Source organism: Fragaria vesca, linkage group LG7 (genome assembly GCF_000184155.1).
Source record: "Fragaria vesca subsp. vesca linkage group LG7, FraVesHawaii_1.0, whole genome shotgun sequence".
Classification (NCBI taxonomy): Eukaryota; Viridiplantae; Streptophyta; class Magnoliopsida; order Rosales; family Rosaceae; genus Fragaria; species Fragaria vesca.
Window position 1 is genome coordinate 17,913,662 of NC_020497.1, and position 19,648 is coordinate 17,933,309.

General features: G+C 39.2%; 4 protein-coding genes and 1 non-coding gene across 5 annotated transcripts; 3 read left to right on the top strand and 2 right to left on the bottom strand.

The window, feature by feature from the left end:
• Window positions 1-37: 37 nt before the first annotated feature.
• On the top strand, window positions 38-737 carry LOC101293356. The gene is made up of 2 exons (XM_004308871.1): window positions 38-46; window positions 228-737. The coding sequence occupies exons 1-2, from the start codon at window positions 38-40 to the stop codon at window positions 735-737; spliced, it is 519 nt and encodes a 172-aa protein (XP_004308919.1).
• Window positions 738-1,638: 901 nt separating this feature from the next.
• On the top strand, window positions 1,639-4,318 carry LOC101293645 (laccase-22-like). Its single transcript, XM_004308872.1, has 6 exons — window positions 1,639-1,734; window positions 1,813-1,964; window positions 2,036-2,280; window positions 2,368-2,496; window positions 2,706-3,623; window positions 4,188-4,318. Exons 1-6 carry the CDS (start codon window positions 1,639-1,641, stop codon window positions 4,316-4,318), a joined length of 1,671 nt encoding a protein of 556 aa, XP_004308920.1.
• Window positions 4,319-4,471: 153 nt separating this feature from the next.
• Window positions 4,472-4,544, bottom strand: TRNAR-CCU. The gene has a single exon. It is a non-coding gene; the product is annotated as a tRNA-Arg (tRNA).
• Window positions 4,545-10,577: 6,033 nt separating this feature from the next.
• Window positions 10,578-12,888, top strand: LOC101293437 (transcription factor DIVARICATA-like). The gene is made up of 2 exons (XM_004307564.1): window positions 10,578-11,624; window positions 12,152-12,888. The coding sequence occupies exons 1-2, from the start codon at window positions 11,230-11,232 to the stop codon at window positions 12,669-12,671; spliced, it is 915 nt and encodes a 304-aa protein (XP_004307612.1). The 5' UTR covers window positions 10,578-11,229; the 3' UTR covers window positions 12,672-12,888.
• A 2,247-nt stretch (window positions 12,889-15,135) lies between these two features.
• LOC101293725 (coronatine-insensitive protein 1-like) lies at window positions 15,136-19,153 on the bottom strand. Its single transcript, XM_004307565.1, has 4 exons — window positions 18,994-19,153; window positions 18,289-18,920; window positions 16,791-17,274; window positions 15,136-16,301 (listed from the first exon to the last, which is right to left on the bottom strand). The coding sequence occupies exons 2-4, from the start codon at window positions 18,765-18,767 to the stop codon at window positions 15,477-15,479; spliced, it is 1,788 nt and encodes a 595-aa protein (XP_004307613.1). The 5' UTR covers window positions 18,768-18,920; window positions 18,994-19,153; the 3' UTR covers window positions 15,136-15,476.
• Between the last annotated feature and the right edge of the window lie 495 nt (window positions 19,154-19,648).

The window sequence follows — 19,648 nt, forward strand, 5'->3', positions numbered from 1 at the left end:
ATAATTGTTTCCTGGGAGTCCTTTTTCACTGAAAACTATGCATACTGTCTCCAATACACTTTTGATAAGCCTAGTGCACCCTCTGCCTTCATTTTGAGATAGAACTACTGAAGTGATCAGGACTCAGATAAAACCATGGTATGAATTCTACTTGTTCTGTTTTTCATATTGGTAAATGATAAAGCAATTATGTGATTTACATTCTCCTAAGTTCTCATTTTCTTCAGGCCTCCGAGGCTAGAAGTGAGAAATGGCGTGGATCAGTTGGCGGGATTGTTGAAGCTCCCATAGAAAAAGTCTGGTCCATGGTGTCACAAACCAAAAGACTAGCAGAATGGATGCCGATGGTTGAGCGCTGCACCGATTTAGCTGGAGAGGAAGGTGTTCCTGGTTATGTTCGACTAGTCTCCGGCTTCATGTTCCCCCAAGAAGATGGAGAAAGGTCATGGATCAAAGAGAAGCTGGTGTCCATAGATATACCACAGCATAGATATGTTTACAAATTGGAGGCAAGCAATGTAGGATTAGATGGGTCTGTCAATTCAGTTAAGCTTGTAGATTATGGGAATGATTCGACACTAGTCGATTGGTCATATGAGCTAGACCCCTTACAAGGCACATGTGAGGATAGCATTATAGACTATCTGGGATTTCTATACAAATCTTGTATTAACAGGATTGAGGGTGCTATAGAAGCATCCAGCAAAGTCTCAGTAGCAGGGTCACGGTTTAACTAGTCAAGTACTTCTCTTCAAGTACTAGTTATACTTTCTGTTAGTTTTTCTCTTCTGTATTTGATCCGAAGGAAGTAAGATGGTAAGACTTAGATCAAGATCCTGTTGTCTGTACTGTTATATTAAGAGAATAACTTAGGCAAATGATAAAGACTAAGTATTAAAAACGTCACACTTTGTGCGTCTATCAACATATTTTAATATATATTTCATATTTCACGTATCCTTAAAACATCTTCACGATCATCAATTTGGCTAAAAAATTTACAAAACTAATCTACGACCTTAAAGCTGAACCGTTTAGATGTCAAAATATAAATGAAAAGTTAAGTCTAGTTCCTCATATTTAAGAAAAAAGACCAAAAAAGGTGGAAGAGCCCTCATTAGAAATTTCTGTTTGAAGTTTTTGGATAGGAGCAAGCTACCTCCAAGTCTCTTGAAAACCATCTCTCAGCTTTTTCTACTTGGTATACTTTTTCTAAAGGTGCGACATTACTCATTCATGCAAATATGTCCAAATATATGGTAAAACATTACCAGAATCAAACATGATCTAAAGGAGCACGTTTAAACAAAATGCAGATGCATAGATAGACAGATAGCATTGTACAGTTGGGCACTGCTGGCTTTGCTTCAATTGTGTACTTGCGCAGTGTACTACTTCAAGCATATTGTGTAACTCAGAAGAAAACTTAGCTTGTAGAACTATTAATAATACATATGGCTCACATTTCTCATTCAGGTACCTATCACATATTAAAGAATATCATTTGCACCTTCTTTATAAGATTAAGGTAGCAAGTCATAAGCATGTACAGTACATAAAATTATAGCTACCTAGTACATAACCCAGAAACCACATTAGTATTAACACACAGCCTCTGGGGGCTGTATGCTGGCAAAGATGAAGTTCTCATCCCGGATTCAGGTGATTCTGTTGGTTGCTTTCATCTACCCGGCACTAATGGTCGAGTCGTTGGTTCGACATTATAACTTCAGGGTAAGTACATTCATCGAGGAACTAACTGGAAAACCAAGAACAAGTTTTAGTCTGAAATTCCTGTACCTTGATATGCAGGTGGTGTTGAAGAGCACAACAAAGCTCTGTTCGAGTAAGGCCATACTTACTGTGAATGGAAAGTTCCCCGGACCAACTCTATATGCTAGGGAAGATGACACTGTAATCATCAGGGTCACCAACCATGGCAATCGCAATGTGACAATCCACTGGTGAGAACTATTAAGCTAGTTTGATATACATCATTCTTATAACTAATGTCTATTTTTTGTAATGGTACTAGGCATGGAGTGAAACAACTTGGAACATGCTGGGCAGATGGGCCAGCATATATCACACAGTGCCCAATACAGCCTGGACAAAATTTCATCTACAAGTTCACGATTACAGGACAAAGAGGCACACTTCTTTGGCATGCTCATGACTCGTGGCTAAGAGCCACACTACATGGTGCCATTGTCATCTTGCCCAAGCTAGGCACTCCCTACCCTTTTCCCACACCTCAAAAGGAAAGAATCATCATATTGTGTAAGTGCTCAAACTTCTCAGTTTAAAAAATGATGTGTGGTTGCACAATTGGGTAAATTGATTTTAGTTATTCTTTTGAAACTGTAGCCGAGTGGTGGAAATCAGATGTGGAAGCTGTGGTTGATGAGTCTACACAATCTGGCTTGCCACCAAATATTTCTGATGCTCACACAATAAATGGCCATCCAGGACCGGCTCCTGGTTGCTCTTCTCAGGGTACTGAAATGGGGTATACTTGATTTTTCGTAATTGTTCGAACACATGTTATTATACCGTGTTACGTTCTATATGTTATATTGTTAGACTGTCATCTAAATTATTGGTGATAATCCGACAACATAATGTTCCCGGACAATAGTATTGTCATTCATTTGTAAGCGAAGCGACTTGAGGAATGTAATGGTTTTGTACCTGCACATTTGTAGGCTTCACTTTACACGTTGAAAGTGGCAAGACCTATCTGCTACGCATCATAAACGCAGCACTGAATGATGACTTGTTCTTCAAGATTGCCAGGCACAACCTAACAGTTGTTGAAGTCGATGCTTCCTACACGAAACCATTCCAAACCGACACGATATTCATCAGTCCAGGCCAAACCACAACAGCACTTTTAGAAGCAAACAAAGACATTGGCAATTACTTAATATCAGTTTCTCCTTTCATGGATGCCCCAATTGGCATTGACAACTTCACCTCAATTGCTACATTGCGATACAAACACACCCCTCGAAATTCCACAACATTCTTGACCAGCATTCCTCCTCAAAACGCAACCCCATTAACAGCCACATTCATCGACTCCCTTCGAAGCCTCGACTCGAAACTATACCCTGCTAATGTCCCATTAACCATAGACCACTCTCTCTTTCTCACCGTAGGAGTTGGTATTAATCCATGTGACACATGTGTTAATGGTAGCAAGCTAGTGGCTTCTGTTAACAATGTTAGCTTTGTGATGCCAACTATAGCTCTTCTTCAAGCTTATTACTACAACATAAAGGGAGTCTACACACTCGACTTCCCACCAAAGCCACCAAACCCTTTTGATTACACTGGCACTCCTCCAGTTAACGTCCAGGCTGCAAATGGCACAAAGCTGTATAGGCTGGGGTACAATTCGACGGTTCAAATTGTGTTACAAGACATTGCTATCATACTACCAGAGAGTCATCCTACCCATCTTCATGGGTTTAATTTCTTTGTGGTTGGGACAGGATTAGGCAATTTTGATCCAGACAAGGACACAAAAACGTTTAATCTTGTCGATCCGGTGGAGAGGAACACAGTATCAGTACCAACTGGTGGATGGACTGCAATCAGATTCAGGGCAGATAACCCAGGTAATATATCTACAACAATTTAGTAATTTATTGGAAGTGTTAGCTTTGTAATGCCAACTATTGCTCTTCTTCAAAAGCTTCAATGAGAGCCTATTCGGCGCACCCGTCATTTCCACCGTTGATTTTTTTATTTTTTTTTTTTTGCGGGTCAAAATGGACGGTGGATACACCCGGGTGCGCTGTATAATTTTCAAGCTTCAATAGTGTGACTGTTTTTGTGCCATATCACATATTCCAAAAGGGACTTGGGCTATGTGGGAGTGTGGGACTAAACTAACAAGTAACATCTTCTGATACAATACTAGAAAGAGGCTTAAAAAATGAAGAAGATCAAAAATAACATCATTTTATCTCCATATATTGTTGGAAGAAGAGGGAAAATGAGTATAGGTTATTATTATCTTACACTAAAATAAGATAAATGTTGTTATAACGATGCTACTCATAATAACTTTTGAGTCTCATTCTTGACGAGCAAAGTTATATATTAATTTAAAAATGCTTACAATTTTGAATGATGAACTATAATTGATCAGAAATTTATCATCATTTTGGTGTTTGTAGGAATTTGGTTTCTGCATTGTCATCTAGAAGTGCACACAACATGGGGGCTGAAGATGGCATTTTTGGTGGACAATGGGGAAGGCCCAAATGAGTCTCTGACACCACCTCCTTCTGATCTTCCAGCTTGCTAGAATTGCTCGACTGCTAATCATAGAAGTGACCACAAGAGTAAGGAAAGATGCCCCCCAAAAAAAATGAAGGTTTTGAAAGGATTTGACTTGAGAAAAGGAACAAGACAGAGTAGATTAGTAGAATGAATAAATAAAAAAAATTAGTTAGCAAAACGCGCCAGGTAGGGGTCGAACCTACGACCTTCTGCTTAGGAAACAACCGCTCTATCCACTGAGCTACAGGCGCAGGTTGTTCTATATGCTGTCATATATTATACATACCAGATTTGTCATCTATTCAATTATATATGATAACGTCAATAGTTGACGATGAGTGAACATTTTGTCGATGGATGCTACTGTTACACTAATAGTGAAGTGATCTTTCTATACTTCTAGTGCGAGGAAACATACATATCAACAATATTTTACAGTTAAATTTGATTTTAGTGATGTCTCACGTGTGTTTTTTTTGGTAAAAATACGGCTAAAACGGTCAAATTTGTAGTGAAACTTTAAAGAACCTCCTTGATTTAGCAATGCTTAAAAATTTTGTAATAAAACATTGAGAAACTCGTTGGTACGACAATATTTGCTTAAATGAGGCCTTATTTCACTATCTCGGTAAAACAAGATAAAAGTAAGACCTCACTATCAACGAAAAAACCCTAATACTCTAGAACGCACCGCACGCGCTTGACAACCTCTAAGGAATTCTCTACCTTGTCCGACGGTAGGCCCTCGTGGCGGCGGCGTCGAACGGGCTTGAAGGGATTATTTGTTCATTGGTAGTTTTGGTCCAATCGATGTAGAAGCTGCGAGGGTGGCGACTTGATAGGAGCACAAAGTGTTATGTTTATAATGTATTTCCGACCCTATTTAACTATGTAATTCCTTTAACAATATTCATATTAACTAAGTTTGTGTTTTTAGGTCATAAATAAAACCGAGGAGCCCAAAAGAGACAAAAGAGGAGAAATCTTGAAGGAAAAAGAATCTATGTCGTGCAAGAAAAGAAATTAGAAAATATGCCAGAAATTATCAGTCAAATTCGATAGAAGATTGTGATTAGCTCACAACGATCCAGAATATGTGCCATATATCAATGGAAAGCTACAAGAGTCTATTTTCCAGAACTTTTTGCGGATCGTCAATACCTATTTTGTACAAGAATTTATGGCTGTTTTAGTGGACAAAGATCAGTCTGCCCGAATTTCTGATTTGGACCAAAACTTCTATTTTGAGGCCCAGACCACATTGGCAAGCCCATGAACGAGTTTTGAAGGTTTCATATCCCTAATCATAGCTGAAAAGAGAGAGGGCGTGAAGATTAGAGGAGGCGAGCGATCTCACATCATCAGAACCTCCATAGTTGTGGACTCGCACAAGGAAGTCGTCAAGCCATCATTGATCTCTCCATCATCAATGGTTTATCTTTCTTTTGTCATCTTTTATTCTCCATATGTGTGATTTTACAGCCATGTGTGGCTGAATTCTCTTAGTTTGGGGCAAGGTTTGAAGCCCCAAGAATGTTTTAGATATTATTTTGAACCTTGGTTTCGAATTATTGAGTCTTTCAAATTGTTTATTTGATTTTGGTTTATGGAGAACTCTTGATTGCTTGTTTATATTCATGTACGCACAACATAGAAAATTATGAACTTATGAGTGGGGCTAGAAATAGGTCGATTAATCTCCCAAACAGTTAAAAGACTTGTTTCAAAGTAGTGAAACCTATAGGACAAAAGGTGAAACCAAATAAAGAGACTTGCATGCTAGGTAGGCGTTCCACACTAGTTTTGCATACTTGTCCGATCAAACTTCCATTGATCTTAATGCTTAGAATAATTTGTTGATAGGATAGCGTCTATACCTTGATCGGTTATTCTAAAGGCTTAGTAACGATGCGTTCATGCATCTTGCTTAAGTAATCCAGGGAAGTAATAAGGACTTATGCAGTGTGTTCACTGTTTGTTCTTGATTGATACCGATTTGTGACTTAATGATTGAAGTTTTGGTTGTTAACATGTCTTGAAACATACCTGGTGGTGGATTTCTAAGTCTCTAACATCTCATCTATCTGATCTTTTCTGCTTTATTTTGTTTCTTTGTTTTCTCTTGTTTATAATCACAAAACCTCATATCTCTAGTACTATCATCTTTTGTTTTCTCTTGTTTTGTAATTAACATAAATTGTAAAGGTACCCTCAATCCCCCGGCTTTTGTAACGATACCCTTATTTGCTATATACTACAATTGACACAAAAGAGTTTTTAATTGAAACGCCCGGTTTCGGTCGCTATCACGACTTTGTCAAGATCATCTAGAAAAAGACGTGGCATGATGGCGGAGGGATGATGGTTGACAAGGGAGGGCAGAGGTCATTGCATCCCAGGTTTTTTACTCAGATTGTTTGATGGGTGGTTCAAAGCTTTGTTGTCGTATTGGAGATCACTGAGTGGTGATGACAGTGTGACGACGTGGCAGAGATCCACCATACCATGCCTTAATCGGGTCGTACGAATTTGATTTGGATTGAGCAGTTCAGAGATGATCTGTTGGTGGGTGACTTCCTAGCCGACACGCAGGAGGTGGAACTTGGTGGTGGGTGTGCGCTCCCTTGAGGTGAAGAGGCGGTGGTTGGCGGCGGAGGAAAGGAGGTTTCTGCCATCGGGATGGAGAAGCAACTTCAGCAGCCGTTAAAGTTGATTTGGACCAGTCAATAGTTGGGCCTGGCTTAGCCTTGGACCCATGGTAGTATTTTTTGTCACATCCCGACCCTTAAATTTTTACCTTATTTACTAGCTTGGTTATAATAAGAATTTTATCGTCTCCGTCATCGAAGTTATAGTTTAATTGGTCCCTAGAGGGGTTTTGGGGGATGATTATTTCGGAGAGTTATTCGTAGGAGAAAAATATGACGACGGTAAAAATAGTAAATTTTAGCTAGTAAAAGGTAATTTTTATTAGGGTATTAATTTGGGGTGTAAATTTTTGGTGGAGTTTGGTATAGTTATAAGGTTGGACCAGTTGGGTGAGGCCCAAACCCATTTCCCTCTCTTTCTTTTCTCTCTCTTTTCTTCTCCTCTTCCTCCCGAGCCTCCCCCGAGCTCCCTCTCCTCGACGAACTTTCGGCCGTCCGCTTGCCGCCGTCCGGCCACCGTTCGCCGCCGCTCCGGTCCCAAACTGTCGGCCTCCAACCCAGCTATCTCCCTGCACCGATGATAGCCGCCCTAACGCCGCCGTGAAGGAGTACTCTCCCCCGAAAGGGCTGACTGCCGTGGTGCTTCACTCGCCGGAGCTCCCTCCTCCGCCACCAAAGCCGACGATCCTTGGCTCGTTTTGTAGCCCTCCTCCTATGCAGCAACCCCTCCAAAGGTCTCACTCCCTCTTGAGCTAGGTAAGGAGAAATTCAAAGTTGAAATCCTAGGGTTCTTTAGGTGTTTGTGTTCGATTGCCCTAGCTAGGCTTGAAATTTGTGTTTGTGCTAATTAGGAAAGTTGTAGAGGGAGTAGAGAGGAAGCTTCTGTTAAAATTTGGTAGGAATTGGAGGTTACCGGAATCGGCCTCCGGCCGCCGCTGCCGGCGCCGGTTGGAAGATTTTAATGTTTTTAAATTTGGAATATTAAGGGGAGTTTATTGAAGTGAATTATGGAATTTTTTTGGATGAGTTTTGGATAGGTTTATGATTTTCCGAAGTGTGGTATTTTTGGCGGTTGAATAATGTAGAATCCGGTCGAGGGATTTAAGCCATTAATCTATGGAATATTGAATTAGGGCTGCCGATTTGTTGGGTGAAGTTTGAGCCATTTTGAGTTAAAAATGGCAAAGTTAGGCAATGATGAGTGTGAGGGAGGCTCATGTTTAGTTTTGCCCATTTTGTTTAATTATTGGTTTTTTAGTGGGAAATTAATTATATATTTGGAACAGGACGAGAAGAGGCCCGAGCAGAAGAAGCATCGGAGCGACATCAGGGTTAGGCCTAATTTGTGAGTGGACCTTTGTTTTAATTGAAAAGCATGCGATGAATTATTTTGTTGATCATTTATTTCTTTTGCTGAGATTTATTTCTTTCTTGGATATTTGGCAGTTTTCCTCCTTTGGAGAGTTCCCGGAAATGAGATTTTCGGTGGATATGTTTATTAGATGTTTATGAGGATAGTATGTATATATAAATGTTAGCTAGCCATACGTGCTTGATCCGCCATAATGAGGTAAAATATCATTATGGTGTGACGTGAGTGTTAGACACAAGCGTAGTAGCCCTATATGAAAACTATTTTCTTTTCTGGTTCATATAGGTTTTCATATAGGGAGTCCACACGTATATACACTCGTGTTTTTCCGCCATAATGAGGAAAAAATTTCATTATGGTGTGACGTGAGCGTTAGACGCGCGCGTTAGACGCAAGCGTAGTAGCCTTGTATGAATTTCTATTTTGCTTATTCCTTCATAGAATTCGTACAAGGAGTATGACGAGTATAAATACATATATATATATTTATATAATTTAGCCTGAGAGAGTTTATTTTTGTTAAATTTGGAGACTAGCCGGAGCTAGTCACAAAATTGTCAATCGTTGAGTTGAGAGCTTTTGAGCTGCCGCATGCAATATATTTTCTATGAAATTCAAATTGGGAATGCATAAATATTTATTAATTTATTTTTGTCCACTCACTCTAACGTGTTTCAAATGTCTTACCCTGGGCCCTTCGTTTTAAAATGCCCAGTCTGCAGAGTACGGATTAGATCTAGTAGGAGACGAGGCATAGTCACCCGCTTTTCCACCACTTTTTATCAGTAAGTTACATGTTTAACCTACCAGCATTTTCTTGCTTCCTCTAGTTAGCAGCTCTGATTACCCGAAGGATAATGTTATTAGTTTGGTTGTGTGCTAAGACATTGTTTAATATTTTGGAATATCCTAAGGATGTCGTATTTTATTAGTTGGATATTTATGTTGAGGTTGTGTTGATTTGGAAGATTTATTATTATTATTTTTGGTGGTGGTTGTTTTTGAGGAGCACGTAGGCTCCAGGAGTTAAGGTTGGATTGAAAATTTTGGGAGTGTTTACAGGTTTTCTTTAGGAAGGGTTATCCATTTTCAAAGGAGGTTATGCCGATTTTTCTGTAATATCTTCCTTGGAGGTGGTCCCTGCACAACTTACTCCGGGTGTCAAGGTGAAATTCGGGGTGGGTCGTGTCATTTTTAATTAGTTTTTTCTAGTTTAGATTTCTCTAGGTGAGCTCTCCTTCTACGCACAAATTTGTGCCCCTAGTTCTTTCCTACGGACTATGGATCTCTATTTTGTCAAATTAATTCTCAGTGTCTCTTAGTTGTACACCCATAAAGGTCCGCATGCGACTAAATCATTGGTGAAAAGAGTTAAATTGGGAAAGCTGAGTCTATAGTTCTTCTAGTACCTCTGACGTAGTAATTAACAAAGGAGGAGTCTACTAGGTCGACGTATTGAATGTCTAATGAGTAGGTCTAGTTTCTATATACCACTGTGGTACTACCACTATTTTCTTATATATTTATAGATGGCAGTGGAATTGTATGTAATGGCCTATTATGGCTTATGTTTAATATATTTCTTGCCCTATAAGCGCTCACCAAAAAACAAAAAAACAAGATAAATGTGTGCTTCAATGGGGCATTATTTCACTTTCTCATCATGGTAAAACAAGATAAAAGTGTACCAAGTTTCTCCACTACTTCACAAATTACACCAACACACTTATACACACAAACTATGTTAACACTTACTGATTTTCTTATAACACTCCACATAAATATGAACAAAAAACAAATGCCAAATTCTTATTGTTTCATACACTCGCATAACACAAGTTTGTCAACGTTACTCAAAATTAGTTTAGATTGTTGTCTAGTGTCACAAGCTTTATAAAGTTTTTAAAATGAAATTTTTTTTCAATCAAACAGTCGAACCGTCAGATTTGTCTAAACAACAAATACATAAAATCACAAGGATTCCTTCAGATACAAATACAAAGTAAACATTTTCGATATTTGCATGAGAAACAATAGATATTTCAAACCTCGACCCTTTTTTTTTTTTTTTTTTTCAAACCTCGACTCTTTCCTAGTTTCCTTCATAAGAAACATTAAAACCTTCTTCTTCTTTTTTTATCGAATTAAAACCTATTTTCAAGAAATGAAAAAAAAATGCAAAATCTTTCATTATTATAGCACGAGGAATTCTCTAGAATAAAAGAGGGAAGCTAAGACCAGTCACACTCCAACCAATCCAACTGGCCACTCTCTCCTTTCTCTGAACTCGTCCACAGCCCACCATAGAATTGTTCTTCTCTGATTCCATATCTATCATTCTCAGACCGACCTCTCCATTTTATCTACACTCATATATACACCTATATATACATTCACCTTTTCTCTCTCCCTTCCTTCTCTTCAAAGAAACGAAGCTCAGTAACTGTTTCCCGCTTTCTCCATCCTCTTGGATTCTTCAGAATCTCTTCCTTTGCTTTTCTCCACCTTTCTCACCCCTCTTGCCCTTCTGGGTCCTCCAAATATTTCACCCTCTTTTTCAGATCAGTGTTGCTATAAAGACCTCACCTTTGGCCTTATTTTCTCTCAAAAACCTCCGAACTTTATCTGGGTTTTGCTTCAGAAGAACCAAATCAGATTTTTTCTCGGATTCTCTTCGATTCCCAAAAGTGGGTCTTTTTGGGATTCTTTGTTTATGCTCTTGGGTAAAAAAGGAGATTCTTGATTCCCAGTAAAAGATTCTGAGTTCAATGCCCTTTTAAGCCATTGCAAGACTCCAATCTCTGTGTCTCTGCTCTCTTTCTCTATCTTTTTCTAGTCTGGAAAGAAGCTCTGCTTTGATATCTCAGAAATGAGTGTGTAAGAAAAGCCCTGTTGGATATATTGGGATTTGTGAGCATGCAAACTCTGTACCCAGCTTCATACATGGCTGATACTAATTGGTTTTTGCAAGAGAGCCAGAGCTCGGATTGGACTAAAGAAGAGAACAAGCTATTTGAGAGTGCTCTGGCTATCTATGATGAGAAAACGCCGGACCGGTGGGTGAAGATTGCGAGGATGATTCCGGGGAAGACGGTTTTCGATGTGTTCAAGCAGTACAAGGAGCTGGAAGATGATGTTACTAACATAGAAGCTGGGCTGGTTGAAATTCCGGGGTACCAGCAGACGTCTGCTTTCACATTGGAGTTGGTGGATGACCAGAATTTCGATGCTAATCGAAAGAGGTCTGCAGCAGCTAGAGGTTCTGATCAGGAGAGGAAGAAGGGGATTCCTTGGACTGAAGATGAGCATCTGTGAGTTGTTCTGTCTTGCCTTGTTTTATTTTGTTCTAATTGTTAGAGTTTTTTTTTTTTTTTTAATTTGATCTAGTAAATATGTCTTGATGAGTATGAAAAAGAGGTCATGATGAACAAGAAAGGCATAATTTTGACTTTATGGGTATTATCTTTGCACCCTGGTACAAGTATTGGAAATTAAAGAATGATTGAATATGTAGCAATTATAAGTTATATGTTATGATCATGTTTAATTATCATTTGTCTGTTATGTGTTTGGATTTGCTACTTGTCTGTCATGAATCCAAATGGTGTTTCTCCAGTGGTGTTTTGGAATTGGAAGTAATTCAGAAATTACTGGTTAACACTTTGTTTCATTCGAAGATTTCAGAATCAATAATGATGTATGGAAATCTTCAAAACTGAATTTAGTTCTAAAGTATCTTTGGTGGGATTAAATTGTCATAAAACACAGAATTCACTAGCTTGTTCATTGTTTATGAGTATGTAGCATTAATTTGATATGTTGTTGTATATGTTTGTAGGCGGTTTCTGAAGGGACTTCTACAATATGGGAAAGGGGATTGGAGAAGTATCTCCAGGAATTTTGTTATGTCTAAAACTCCAACTCAAGTTGCTAGCCATGCTCAGAAATACTTTATGAGGCAACACTCGGGAGGAAAAGATAAAAGGAGACCTAGCATCCATGATATAACGACTGTCAACCTCACGAGCACTACCACTACTAGTCCATCACAAAACAATAATAGGTCTCCTTTAGACCAGTCTCCACCACCAGAGCACAACAGCAAATCCACTGAATCACCAAGAGTCGTACTTGACTGGAATATTAGGCCTAATGATGGAGTAGCAGGAGCTATGATCTTTGGCGCAACACATGGCGATCTTTTTGAGTCATCGTCTCCATATGATGTTGGATCCCCAGAGGACCTTAAGTTACATTGGCAGAACCTATATGCCAGTACCACTCATTATGCTGCTCATGCTAGATCACCGAGTTCGATGTATCTAATGCACCCCTCAAGACATCAGATACATGGATGAAGCTCATGGATTGAAGATCCAAGTAAATAATCTTTTGCTTAATTTCACTGTTGGCCCTTTAGTCATGGTAGTGTGTGATTAGCATAATAAGGATTTGAGTTGTTGCATAATGCTTGAGCATTGCAGAATGATAAAAGAATCCATTACTTCTCGAAGTGTTTGTCTCAACTGTACAATTGAAATGAATGGTAAATTTGCACTTCCCTTTATGGTCTTCATTTTCATACAGCTTGGTTCTGCTAGCATCTGATTTGAAACAGAATGAGAATTTTGTGCAGTTTTCTAGTGCTTGGTCATATTACAAACACCAAGGATTTGCACTTGGAATGGCTCTGGTTTGATCTCTAAGGTCTCACACCTGGAATGGTTCTGTGGCCACTTTGGAAAAGAAGCCATGTCATTGGGTGATGTGGCCTAACAAGCTGACTCAGTAGGCACAATCACTGAAATGCTCTATCTTTTTTTTATCAGAAAACTTTCCGTCTTATTTTGCTTTACACACCCCCAATACGGCCAAATTGACCCAGTTATTGCCCCCAATAAGTTGATGCTGAGTTTGCATTCCACTTGGTAAGCATCCCCACTTCATACCATCGCAGGATTTATGATGATCCACGTAACAAATACTATTACATTTTGCAAATTTGAATCCAACTTGGCCTTTCCAAGTGATATTTTTGCTGTCTCCTCCAATCCCAATTGTAATGGTGGCAACACTCTTTTTGCATCAGCATAGTGCCATTTCTTTTAAGTCTAAAAGCATCATGCTTTATTGTGATTTAAGCACAACCCAAAAGTTTGATTTTACAGACTCTGTTCATGGTTAGCTGTTTGGAGTAGCTTTGCACTTACGCAGATAAAAATCTTGACCTTGAAGACTTTCTGATTTAGTCGGACTCGAACGTCTTCTACGATCAAAACTCTTAAGAAGTCGGGCTCCTGTACCATGTTAGACAACTATTTACCTTAAAATTTCACCCGAAATCAGTCACTATCTCTATCAAACTACCATAATCTGATTATTCTGATATCATTATAGTTTTTCATTTAGTATCCAAGCTTTTTGACTTATATGATCATCACAGAGTTAGGCATTCCTAATTCCACAAATGACAAATGAAATAACCAAATAATGTCACTGTAAAATGGTCTTACTGTGTTTGTTTTCTCTTGAGTTGGTTCCACCAACCAATGTTTGAGAGCCTTAGACTGTTTATGAGAAAAACTCAGTGCTCTTGTTTTGTCACTTTGCACATATCATTTTGTAAACCACAAATTTTGATAGAAGCAATAAAAAGTCCCAAAGCAACATCACACATGAGCAATATGATTATCTTTCTCATTAACCTTTTCTCCTTTCCTTTTGGTAAATGACACATCCCCTCCTCCACTTTATATCATTTTTATTTCTAAAGAGAGGTCATATCCTTCTGCAACTTGCATGAGAAAGCTTCCTTGCCACTTTCTTCTAACTTTAATCAAATTTTTGACATTGTTACTTAAACCCTAAACTTTTTTATTTCTTAAAAAAATAAAAAGGACAATTGTTTTCTGAATTATCCTCTTTAAGAGCAAACCATACAAAGTCCAGTATCATATCAGAACAGATATAATACACTAGGCTCCAAATCTCCAGGACTCTTTCATTGATCCACATATTCTTAAGGATAAGCTTCCAGCAAAGAGTTTTGTTCTCACATTTGACATCAAATCAGGGGATAGAACTGGGTGACCTTGTCTTACTTGGTGGTTGGTCTTGAAGGAAAGACAGAATAGCTTGGGGGAAAAAAAAACAACAAAAACAAAAAGAAAAACAACATATTTGTAAATTAAATTATAGATTTGTTATTGTTGGGAAGAATAAAATGAGTAGAGGTTGGAATATTGGATATATATGATTGAGGAAGTACATGCTCCTCCATTATAAATTGGAAATTGACTTGAAATCCCTAAACCCTTCTTCTCTCAATGGGAGTCAGTAGTCACCCACTCATTATTTTCTTCTCTTCTAAGCATAAAGTCATATGATGAAATGAGTATTTGATACGTTGACATTTTGGTTGCTCATTCATATCTCATATTCTCTAATTTTTTTGCACCTGATATGATGCATTTTATTCTAATTCCTACCCTCTAGGCATGTCAGCATCACAGACACTTTGTTCTCAGCTTCTGAGAACTTCCATCTATTGGGTTAGAAATCTATGATAGTCAGACTGAGACGGTGCAAGCAAGGATAATAACATGGAATCAAAAACCAGATGAAACCCCAACTTATGAAAGAAACAGATACCAGATACTCGAATTTGATAGAGTTTCTGGTGCCATTGAACTTGAATACCTGTTAGTAGCTACAATGTCATAGCTAACTCACCGATCCACATTTCTGAACACTAGCTTGGTGCTCGGCATGAATTCAGTCAATAGTGCATCAGCAACTGAGGCAATTAAGACAAGTAGCTATAATTGAAAAACAAGCGAAATCACGCTGTAATTTTATTCAAAGACTTCAAACATATCCAGATTATGCTCCAAAAACTACCCAGAAAATCCAGTAAGAACAAGTCATCAGACTAATACAAATCCAGAAACTTATTCTCAGTAACTAACTGCCTGTATGTAGATCTGCTACAGTACAGAGCAACAGAGACTTATTGCCAGACTAAAGTCTAGAATTCAACACAAAATGAAATTTAAAATTGAAACCCTCAACTATCCAAAAAGTAAAGAAAGATGCAATAATATATGAACAAGGTCTGGGGGGAACTGCGATCTGAAGAAAAAAGAAGCTTGTATGTACAGCTCCTACGCATTAATCATAGACTCTTGATCCAAGGGGATAACAGAATCTGGAAAATCTGTTCTTGGTCCAGCAAGAGAGTAGTACGCAAGAATATGAGCCGGATGCTCAACCACTACCGTCTCTGCCTCCCCACTCTGATCAGAAACATCAACTCGTCTAGGGGGAATCAATTCAATATTCCAATATGGGCGAGCCATCCCCAAAAGATCATGACCTGTCCCAGATCCCCTGTACCCTTGCACCCACAAGTACCTTAGCGAAGGCAGCTGCATCACTGCATTAGCCAGTGCACGCTCACTGAAGCAACAGCCCCTCATTTCTAGTTTCTGCAGACTAGGACAACCCCTTGAAAAATCCTCAAGCCCTGTATCAGTTTCACCAACATAACCTAAAAGCATCCATCTCACATTTGGACTATACTGGCCCACATAAAAAAGCCCCTTATCAGTCAGACCCCCAGGACGGAGATACAAAGCAAACCTCCGAAGCTTTTGGCAGCCCCTCAATAGAGCTCGAACGCCATTGTCAAGAGGTAAATCTGATACAATCTCTTCACGGTCGAGCAGGACAAGGCGAAAATCAGTTAGATTTTTAGAGTGAGTCCCAATGCATTCCAGAGATGTATTTGTGATATCGGATACATACACAGCCAAGTACTCCAGTTCCAGGCAACCCTGTGCAATAGCCATCAGACCCCTCTGTGAAACAACACCATCTTCGTCCTCCATCTCTTGCTCGTCAGCACCTCTCTCAATTCGAAGCCTCCTTAGTTTCTTGCAATTCTGTGCAAGAACTTCTAGTCCTCTGTCTCCAATGACATTCCTTGTCTGCCCCATCACAGAAAAAGGTTAGAATTCAGATACAACTTTCAAATACAATTCCCATTCCAAATTATGGCACAGACACACTCCAGAAGATGTATTGATTTTGAAATGTGTCTTTTGGCATTTTGGACTCAAAGATTACTAATTGTCATTAGCACAAGAAAAACAAGTTAAACGCCAAATGTAAAACTTACTTTAGCAAACAACAAAGTGAGTTTTGAATTAGATCCTATAAACCTCAAAAGGTAATTGCAGAGGCTTATAAGGTCCAAAGATCAGGACTAACGGATAGATGGAATATGAAACTTCAATGGATCAACTTAATATAGCATAGATCACTCAACAAATAATTATATACCAAAGGGTTAATACCCACCCCTTGCACACCTTAACTAATACTCCATCAACATGTTGAACACAGAAAAACACACAAGCACAGATGGCTGAACATAAAGTCAGATTAAAAAAGAACTAAAGATTTTGAAATTTTACCTCAAGAACTATCAAGTTGGGGCACTTTTGAATTAAAGTACAATGGTCTTCAGTGTCGAGCAATGCATAGAGGAGATCCAACTTTACGAGGAGGGGTGCTAATGGGAATACAATAGGCATTTCATTCCTCCCCATCATTGTGAGACCCAAACGAGATAACTTTCGAGGCAATGATACAACTGAGTACTTCTCCTCTGATTGATCATTAAAGGAACCTCCACAAAATTCTTCTAGAGCAGTTGCATGATGGAAGAAACCCAGAAGATCCAATATTTCACGATCGCTAATTTTCACAGAGGTTAAGGAGGGGCAATTCCTGGCAATGAGTTCAAGGTCTTCAAATTTGATTTTGTCAAGATCCGTCATATAGAAGTTTAAAGTCTCGAGTACAGTGTTGTTAATAGCAAGCTGATGTAGCCATTCACCCCGTTCATCCTCGTTCTCAATTATTGAGCTCTCCTCCAAAAACAAGGTCCTCAACTCCCTGGGACACAATATAATAATCAATAAATAACATATACCCAAATGACAGGTACAGAATAATAGCTTATTTCAGAATAACAGCATAACATGTCTACAAAATCAAGGATTTATTTCAGTGTGTGTTCTGTGAGCACTCGTGTATGTAGAGTTCAAAACCATTCCTCCAAAAGCTCCAACTATAGAGCCATCAAATTCGGCTACTTGCAATAATTAAAATAAAAAACCTACATAAATTAAAAAAGATGAACATAAAAAACAACATACAGATTAAGGTACCTAATTAAAATCTCAGTACAGATGGATGAAAATGCGGTTCCCATGCAGAAATCACTTGCTTATCAAAATAATATAGTAACATAACACCTATTTCTCCGGTTGAATCTTCTAGGAACAAAATTTTTGTAGTGATATTCAATCATCGTTCAAAAATGGGAGTGATAATGTAAGGCTCTATTTTTTTTCTTGCTTGGATGTTTGGGTTGGAGTTGGGGTTTGCATGTGGGTGTGGAGCAAAGGGAAGGTTTCCTAAGAAAAAATCTTTAGAAGTATAACAAGCATTGCACCCAAGGTTACTCAATTCTTAGATGTGAGGCATAATACTAAAACTAAGGTTTTAATCTGTAATGTAATCCATATTGCTGCAGAATTAGGCTGTGTCAAAAGAAAACAATAAACAATCATAAAGATTTTGGTCATAACTCGGTTGAACTAAAATTAATTGGCGTAGAACTTCTCTGTAATCCATACTGCTGCTATTAGGCTGTGTCAAGTCGAAACAATAAAGAAAACTAAAGATTTTGTCTTTTACTTATTTGAAATGAATTCAATTTGATTGGTACATCTCAAAATGAATCAAAAGCAAGGAGTTGCTTGTTTTCGAATAATGTCCATACTCATTCCACGCATATAACTCTACCCTAACCAATATGCAATTGCAGCACAAAACATTTCCACATCAACAATTCAACAAAGCATAAACGAAACTTTCAGTAAAAACTGTAAACGTAAAATATACCTGCAGTTGCGGGTGATATGGACAAGGCCTTGTGTCGAAAAACCGGAGCACTTGTCCAGCTTAAGACTCAGGAGCTCACGGCCACGAGACCTGGCCAACAGCTCCAGGTCCGAATCCCTCACAATCATTCTCCGGAAATGCAAATGCTTCAAGCTCTTAAACGACTCCGCAATCTCCTCCACCCACGGCGTCACAAAGCCTCCCCAATCCTCCGGTATCAGATTGAACATCGCCGCCCTCGGCTTCCCCTTCAGCTTCAGCGACTTGAGCTGACTGAACCGCCTCCGGAGCCGCTCGGGGCTCGTCGTGTAGCACAGCGCGATGGTCACGTGCTCGCGCGTGAGCGCGTCGAGCTCGTACCACCGTCGGCACACTAACGACACCGCCTCGCGGTCCTTCGCGTCCACGATATACGGCATCACGCAGCCGGCGACGACGTCGGACATTCCAGTATTCACTTTGACGCTTCGATCTTCCATTTCTGAACAGATCAAAACTTCTCCCAAAAAAATAAAAAATAAAAAATAAAAGCTCTCTGCTAGTAACAGAAAACTGAAATATTCAAAGCTGTATATTAAAGATCCACGTCCGAATCTCCAACCTCTCCAGAACTCACCGAGATTCGAAAACAGCTGCAGAAAAGAATCAAGTAAACTTTAAAGACTGTGACTGGAAGAAGAAAATGAATTGAGCCGCAAGATCTACCTAGACCGGAGCGTCGAGGACGAACCAGTCGGATCGATGGCGGGGAGTGAGAGAAGCCATGGCGGGAAGGAGGGGGAGGATCCGATCAGGTGGAGCTGGCCGGAGCGGAATCGGCGGCGACGGTTAAGGACTTGGTTATTCTGTGGAGGAGGGATTGGATCAGAGAGAGAGAGAGAGAGAGAGAGAGAAGGGAGCTGGAGGATGAAGAGAGGGAAAAAGATAAAAGAGACAAGGGCAATAAAATATGGGTTAAAATATAGACGGACCAAGGAGAAGGTGACGGGGGTGGTGATGTGGAAGGGTTGGAAAGTAGGACGCGTGGCGGGAGGAGAGTGGGTAGGGGGTGTCAGTGAGGGTAACAGGGCTGTAGGTGGAGCAGATGCTGTCTAGGGAGTTGTTATATTGGATGATGCTAGAGAAGTGGGGGATCAAAAGAAGTAAATGTAATATAATTTTTTTTGTTTTGATTTTGTGTTAAAGTGAGCACCAACTGTAAATGCAAGCAGATTTTGATGTTGGGGTTTGGGTCTTTAATCATGTAAGTGTGCCATTTGGTGCTTATAAGTGAGGACAAGGGTAAATGTACCTTTTGTTTTTAAACACAAAAGTGAATTTTTTTTTTCTTTTTTTTCTTTTTTAATAATCACTAAAGTTT